The sequence below is a fragment of the Eupeodes corollae genome, chromosome 2 (assembly GCF_945859685.1).
Source record: "Eupeodes corollae chromosome 2, idEupCoro1.1, whole genome shotgun sequence".
NCBI classification, from domain to species: domain Eukaryota; kingdom Metazoa; phylum Arthropoda; class Insecta; order Diptera; family Syrphidae; genus Eupeodes; species Eupeodes corollae.
In genome coordinates, this window is record NC_079148.1 from 86,270,082 (window position 1) to 86,278,273 (window position 8,192).

The 8,192-nt window shown below is 35.8% G+C and overlaps 2 protein-coding genes across 3 annotated transcripts; one reads left to right on the top strand and one right to left on the bottom strand.

The window, feature by feature from the left end:
• Positions 1 to 2,408: 2,408 nt before the first annotated feature.
• Positions 2,409 to 3,290, bottom strand: LOC129945969 (uncharacterized). Its single transcript, XM_056055966.1, has one exon. It carries the CDS (start codon positions 3,096 to 3,098, stop codon positions 2,646 to 2,648), a length of 453 nt encoding a protein of 150 aa, XP_055911941.1. The 5' UTR covers positions 3,099 to 3,290; the 3' UTR covers positions 2,409 to 2,645.
• A 2,645-nt stretch (positions 3,291 to 5,935) lies between these two features.
• On the top strand, positions 5,936 to 7,760 carry LOC129947127 (brahma-associated protein of 60 kDa). 2 transcript variants are annotated; one of them, XM_056057568.1, is made up of 3 exons: positions 5,936 to 6,165; positions 6,224 to 7,447; positions 7,505 to 7,760. In XM_056057568.1, the coding sequence occupies exons 1-3, from the start codon at positions 6,043 to 6,045 to the stop codon at positions 7,658 to 7,660; spliced, it is 1,503 nt and encodes a 500-aa protein (XP_055913543.1). In that variant the 5' UTR covers positions 5,936 to 6,042; the 3' UTR covers positions 7,661 to 7,760. The 2 variants fall into 2 exon arrangements, with proteins under 2 accessions (XP_055913543.1, XP_055913544.1); XM_056057569.1 differs by having other exon boundaries at positions 6,227 to 7,447.
• The last annotated feature ends 432 nt before the right edge of the window (positions 7,761 to 8,192 follow it).

Genomic DNA, 8,192 nt, shown 5'->3' on the forward strand with positions numbered 1-8,192 from the left:
CAATAAATATACATGTCGATTACATGAGCGGATGGCTTTAATGACGAGTTCTTTAAAGCAGCTGGAGATATGTTGGTAAGGAGCATTCACTAACTTATCCGTTAGCTTGATGAATGGAACCTCAGTATTGTTTGCCCGATCCTGAAAAAAAGAAGAGCTTCTAAACTGCACCAACTATAGAGGAATCAGTCTACTTAACATCGCCTACAAAATCTTCTCTGCCGTAATATGTGAATGTCTAAAGCTCACCATCAACAACCTGATAGGTTCTTATCAGTGTGGTTTTAAACCAGGATGTCCACAGTCGAAAAAATCTTAGAACATCAAATTGACAACCACCATCTTTTCATCGATTTCAAGTTCTGATATGACAGCATCTACAATGACAAGCTGTATATAGCCATGTCTAGTTTTGGCATCCCTGACACACTCGTCCGTTTGTGCAGAATGACCATGGAGAATCCATGCTGATCCATAATGGTTGGAAACAACTTCACAGAACCTTTCGATGTCAATAAAGGTTTTAGGCAAGGTGATGCACTGTCGGAAAGTCTTCAAATCCACACACACAGGACAGCGCAATAGAGGAAGACCGCGGATCAGGTGGCGCGCACAAGTGGAAAGTGACCTCACCCAACTTGGAGCGCGAAACTGGAGACATCTAGCTAGGCACCCAGCTAGATGGAGTAGTTTTTTTGGATGAGGCCCTTGTGCACAGAGGGCTGTAGTGCCACCTTAAGTAAGTAAGTCTATTACATGATATATTGATTGAGTTGTGCATGAATTCAGAACGATTTTTTGACGTTTCAATTTTGTGGTAAATGTCAAAATTAGCATTTTATTTGCTCTGCATTTATTCAACGGGGTCGCTTTAATCGTCATGCGCTTCTGGAAGTATCCTCTGTCCTACTAACTAAAGTATCTGGAAGTATCCTACTAACCCCGTCACACAAATTAAAAAGTTGCTCCAATGGGCCACAAAATGGCTTCTGCATAAGTGGGGACTCTCATATAAGTCTATAGTGCTCAGTTTACTAGCTAAAAGTTTCGTAAATCAATTTGATACAGATTTTGATCTTTTGCAAACAAAATTTTTGGGACGCTCATTAATGATAATTTAATAGAATTCGAACGCATCTTTGATATAATAGTCCGAGGTGAATTCTGAAATTTAAAGAATTTCGTGGTGATTATTGTAAATTAATTATAATAAAATGATGTTGAACACGTTTTTTCTAGACAAAAACGTACATTATTTTCCTATCAAATCATTACAAATACAATAATGTAAGCAAATGGGTTTTGGAGGGTGATACGTACGAAGGATTTATATCTTCATATATGGTTTTTGGCTATAACCGGCAATTAAATTGTAAACAAAAACAGTGTTTTCCTTTTTAAGTTCTTAATTGGTCTTTACAACTCGGTCAAAGGAGCGTTTACACTTTTACAGCAAAAAAGCCCCTGAAAATACCCCAACTTAAATAAGGCTTTTGTATAATATATATATACCTACACCCACGTGAGAAATAGTGGACACGTCTTTCATTGTACCTCATTCTTTCCAATGAATTTCTTGAAGTAGTGAGAGCATATTCCCCTTAAGCTCGGTTTTTATAAAATCATCGCTAATTTTAACATCATTGATAGCAGATTGTATTGCGATCTGAAGAATGATTTATTATTGTATTTAATATATCGATATTTTATAAAATATGAAATAATGGCTCAACTTTCCATTACCGCAGCACGAATTTCGACTCGCGGTTTTTTTTATTCGATAGATATGTGCAAATAAATAATAACTATAGCAATTTTAGAGCGAGAAAACATTTATTTCTATTTTTAATTAATTTTTAAAGTTCACTTTTTTCCATACAAAACACTCAAAAGTGGTTGATTTTGACATTTCTTCCCTGTTTTTTGTTCAGTGTTGCCATACTTTTTTTTTTTTCTTGGTAATTTCTTTTATTTTAGTGCTCAAATGGAAAAGTACTTTTCATATAACCAAACTCGCACCCACCCCAAATCCTATAGTGACCCCAAGCAGGGGGGTTGCAGGCGGGCAGCATGCCCCCCCTTACATACCTAGCTGTTAGTACGCCGTGCTATCAATTAAAAAAACTTGTTTTAGGCTCAAAAAATGCAATACAAAAAAAGTAGGGTTAAGTCCGAAAAAGAAAATATTTTTTTTTTATGACTTAAAGTTGTTTCCTCGCCCTAATATTTAAAACATGTTCTATTGAGACTCCTACCTAACTGTAAAAAAAAAATCAGAAGGAAATTCGTGCTGCGGTAATGGAAAGTCGCCCCAATTTAAATGTACACCTTCAATGAGGAGCCCGAGGCAAACATTCCTGCAAATAATAATAATCCAAAATGGCCAATTACAACTCAAACAAGAGATATTATTTTTTAACAAAAAGGCAATACTTTATTGTTCTTAATAAACTACATTATCACGTTTGAATTCGGAATCAGTCGCTAGAGCAGTGCATTTTTATATTGAAATATATAAAGTTGAGATAAGTAAGTTAAAAAATAGGTGCAATACTGCCTTTGGAACTTGTTTCTTCTTTTCGTATTTGTGCCCGCCAGTATAGTTACTACTTTGAAAGCCCACTTGTAAGTAAGAACAGTTATATCTAGGAATTTTCTTCAATTTTGGCTTGTAACTCTTGATCAATTTGATTTTTGAGATCTTCAGCATGAACAGGCTTGGAAAGTTCATCTACAACAAGCAATGCTTCTAGCGCTTGACGTATACCATCCGAAGCAGAAGGTACCTTATCGTAATTCCAATATGTGAAGTTTTTGAATGTCCCCGTGACCTTTAATAGTCTCCCGCAACTTTCACCTGAAGTACGTTGAGCCTCCTGAAAAACCACTCCATTTAGAGTTGAGGGCACTTGAAAATCTATTCCATCAAGGGGAAAACCTCGCAGCGAATTGGTCAGATGAGTATTTTCATTTGTGGTGTAAATGTTAAAGAAGTCATTCACTTTCGCTTCCACATTAGTTCCAATCTCAGCTGGGAGAAAATGTAGTTTCACATCCTCAGTCAGTTGTTTTTGATTAATATCTAAATGTATTGACATCTTCACAAATTTACTAAGTCAATGTATTGACTAGTGGCTACTTTGTTTGTTGAGAAAGATTTAAAATTCAAATGACTACAGACGAGCGGTCAGCGGACACAAATTTTAATTTTTGCTTTTATTTATGTCAAGTTTCCCTCCAAACCTAGATTTTGTTTGCAAAGGCGACGCTCGTATTGTTAATTCCAGAAATACTTCATTATAAGGAAGGTTAACTGTGCTGCCATTTCTGTTTATCAACAATCTGCTGATCACCTGTTATGAATTTATGGCTGAACTCGTAAACCATAGACACACCATATAAAGACCGGAAACCAATCTGTCATTCTGGTTTGCCTACAAGCTGAAACGTCAACACACGCTCCTTAAGTCTAACATCAATTCAAAACTGTTAACATCAATTCACCACCCTCTAACGTCAATTCACCACGAAAATAAAGTATAGTGATAAGAAATTTTTTAGGGGAGGCACCTAGTGGCTACGGCGACACCAGCTTTTGCATTTTTGGGAGAGTACGATAACTCAGGCGACAAAGTTTGATGTCGGATTTGTATAAAACAGTTAAAAATAAACATTTTTTTACTATGGGAGGTCCCCATTTAGGAGGTAGGGGCATTTTTAAAAAATATGTACGTAAAATGGAAAAAAAAATATGGTAATACATACAACTAAGTTTTATACATTTTTTTAAAGATAACACTTTTTTCTATTAGCTTGTTTTTAAATCAAGTCAAAACTATACAAATTAGAATAGTTGGTTAAGATATTATATTGTTAAATAAATATTTATTAATCAATCGAAAAACATTTTCGCTGTAAACTATCATTAAATATGGTTATGTGAAATTCAATGTTTGCATTTTTATTTTCACTAATGAATTGCTTGCTCATTTGGCCTTCAAAATAGATAAACACTGTTGGCAGATGCTTCTCTGGGATATTCGTTAGTCATCATCAGTTCGCTTCTAAATGGCATTCTCGCGCATGGGTAGAAGGATGCCTTTGGCACGAAAGACATTATTCCATTCGGTATCTTCATTTGGATCCTGCATTTTTTTAAACAAATTAACAAAACAACAAATGCGTCATTTGACAGCTAAAATCAAATCTTAAGTTCTCACCACAGCAATTTAATAAAAAAAAAACCTCTGTCAAAACAAGTTAATGCAAGGCATCATACACAAATGGGTGTTAGAGGGTAAAACTTACGAAAGATTCCGGTCTTTATATGGTGTGTCTATGTCGTAAGCCGCAGGTGAAGCCAATGCTGAAGCGTGTTTGTGATTCAGCCATTAAAGTAAGAAAGAGTGTATAAGACCAACATTGGTCTATATAATTATTTAGATTCCCGGCAAAAAAATATTGTGTATGAGGTGAGCTAAGGACAACTCTCTGAATAAATCTTTATTTTCGAGGCAGTGATCTTAAAAGGGAGTCGATCATCAATCGAATCGAAATGTTTCGATTGGTTTTCATATTTGGTTTTGTGGAACACAATCAAATAAGCAATGCCGTATTCTGAATGAGCCTACAAAATATTATGAATTTTTTCAAATTGTTCATTAATTTTGAGAAGAATTAATTGAATTTAAAACAGGTGCTTTTTGAATAGAAAAAAAGTTTGAGATTCTTACCTAACTGTTAAAAATCAGAAGGATACTCGTGCTCCAGTAATGAAAAGTCTTGAACTCAATGGGATATAAGTGCTAACGTGTTTGTGTCTCATCTTCGGCTTTGCCTGACGTTCAGCTATAGGAATTCAATGCATGCTATCACAATGGAGCTTCGACCTCAAGTTCCGTTTGACAATCGTAAGGAAAAAAACGTAATGTAATGTGTAATGTGACTCCAAACGGAAGCTCTAGTTCAATTATCTGAACATTTGCTTTGTCTGACCGCTGTAAAAAAATGTCAACAAACAAAATATTTGCTCTTTGGAGGGATGAAATAATAGAAATGTCATTCAAAGCAACCTCGAAGCAAGGCCGCCGTAACGCAGACGAAGTCGGAGCTGAAGCGTGTTTGTGATTCAGTTATATAGAGTTAGAAAGGACATACCGATTCACACGGGTTTTGTAATAAGTGTAATATATTGGGTCTGGTAGGTCGCATTCCACATTCATGTAGTGTTACATTCATAGAAGAACGGGTATTAGAATTAAACTGTTGAAGGGTGTAAATGCAACAGACTTTTGAACTCGATTTCTGTTTATAAAAAGAGTGAAAAGTTGGACATATTTCAGTTTTTCAACTGCTGATATATGTTCTGCCAAATTGAATATGGATCCAATAGTGAGGTTATTTACTCGATTGACTACCTGTACCTAATTAAATAAACTTTACGTTAGATTTGTTACATTTGCATTATTACTTATTTTAATTCAACAAGTAAATAATGAATTGAATTTAAACTTTGTACTTTTTCAAAATTTACCAAGTTGATGATTGAGTTGACAACTCAAACTGGATTTCAGTTAACGCTACGTAAGCTAACTTATTAATGTACTGTTACATACGAGATTTTATAAAACAATCTAATTTTTGACATTTCTGGTTTTTAGTGATTTCTATGACTTTCCGCTTTATGTTTATAAATATTTGGCTTCGTATCAGATCTTAAACTGATGAAATAAAATGAATCAATCTATTACGAGGTGTGTTTAAGAGAATTAATGAATGTGGTGGGTTTACGTAAATGGATCAGTTTCACCACAGGACGCAGTTTTTTCGTTTCACCACGGCCAGCTGTTTTTAATGTTTCAGCAATTGAACGAAATGACAACCAAGAATTCCTATCTCAATAATTTATAGTCCCTGTAAGTGACACAAATTATTAAATAAAAAAAACGCCAGTCGAAAAGACGCCATTTTCTGTGGAAATTTATTCTGTTGTGCCAATACTGATCATCAAAGTTTTTATTTATTGAATTTTTGATTTAAGTAATGTCTCAAAGATTTACCTCGGCTGCGACCGGGCAGGCTTCGGTTCCAGGGCAACCTAGATACCAGCCGCCACCGCCCCAATCTCCTGGAATGCGACCATACACCAGTGGTGGCAGTTTTCCGGTAAGAAAAGTAATTGCCTACAGGAAAACATGTCTAAAATATTTTATATTTACCATAGCAGCGAGGATTTTCCTTGCACCAGAATTCATCCCCTTCTGTCGGAAATACACCATCTTCGAGTGGACCGTCAATGCACCAACGTACCCCCCAACCCGGTTTTCAAAGTGGTCTTAGGGGAAGTGGTTCCAGCACCAGCGGAAAACGAACTCAGGAATCCCGAAGCCTTAACCAAACTCCGGGCAAAGGTGATTACACAGCTGTAAAAAAGAAAAAAAAGCTCTCAGACAAAATTCTGCCCCAAAAGGTAAGGGACTTAGTTCCGGAATCCCAAGCCTACATGGACCTCTTGACATTTGAGAGAAAGTTAGATGCAACCATAATGCGAAAAAGATTGGACATTCAAGAAGCACTCAAACGTCCCATGAAACAGAAACGTAAACTGCGTATATTCATATCTAACACATTCTATCCTAGTAAAGAACCAACAGGAGATGGTGAAGAAGGAGCTGTTGCTTCTTGGGAGTTGAGAGTGGAAGGGAGGTTACTTGAAGATAACAAAGGAGATCCGACTACTAAAATCAAGAGAAAGTTTTCGTCCTTCTTTAAGTCCCTGGTCATTGAATTAGACAAAGAACTTTATGGACCTGACAACCATCTAGTAGAGTGGCACCGTACACACACAACTCAAGAGACCGATGGATTTCAAGTGAAACGACCGGGTGACAGGAACGTTCGTTGTACAATTTTGCTCTTACTTGACTATCAACCGTTGCAATTTAAACTGGATCCCAGATTAGCTCGTTTGCTTGGTGTTCACACGCAGACCCGTCCAGTAATCATTTCTGCTCTTTGGCAATATATCAAAACGCACAAACTACAGGATGCGCATGAGCGGGAATACATAAATTGCGACAAATACCTTGAGCAGATTTTTAATTGTCCACGAATGAAGTTTGCTGAAATTCCACAACGACTTAATCCGCTACTGCATCCACCAGACCCCATTGTCATAAACCACTTTATTGAAAGTGGAGCGGAAAACAAACAGACAGCTTGTTACGATATTGACGTTGAAGTTGACGACACCCTGAAAAATCAGATGAACAATTTTTTGGTCAGCACAGCCAGCCAGCAGGAAATTCAGGGTTTGGATTCCAAAATTCACGAAACCGTCGATACGATAAACCAGTTGAAAACTAACAGAGAGTTCTTTTTGAGTTTCGCAAAAGATCCTCAGTCATTTATACATCGTTGGATTGTGAGTCAGACAAGGGATCTTAAGGTAAGCATTTATTATTTATAAATTTTAGGAGATATCTAATTAAAGCTTGTATTTTAGTCTATGACAGATGTTGTTGGAAATCCGGAAGAGGAGCGTCGTGCTGAGTTCTATTACCAACCTTGGACACACGAGGCAGTCTCGCGATATTTTTTCACTAAAGTAAACCAGAAACGCGCGGAACTAGAACAAGCTTTAGGCATTCGTAATTCGTAATGCTTTTAATTGTTCCTCTTCTTTCTTAATAATTTAAATTTTGAAGTCGATAGTAAAAAGAACAATTATTTAAATAAAAATTTCTGATATGAAAGAAAAACAGTAAAATAAAATATCCACAGTAAGATTCAGTTCTGACATAAATTGCCCTTATTCACCCTTCGCCTTATTTCAAAATAATAATTTGTAATTATAAATTAAGTACTTAATTACATATACAATTATGCGACGAGAGCTTAATAATATGGACTTTATAAAACCCATCAAAAATACATTAAATATTTCAAGGTGCATTTAAAAAGAGAATGTAAAAAAGGCACAGTTAAGAGAATAGAATTTAGAAGTCTCTTCGGGCATTAGTTAGATTATCAACAGGATACTTGCTACATCGTGAACATCAAAATAAATGCAAACATCAATCGAAGATATTGTATTTAAAATTACACTTTTATTCTGTATGAAATAAATTCAAACTAACTTAAAAGCATTGGATTTCAAGATGTTGTGAAGGAAAAAAAAAACAGTTAGAGTC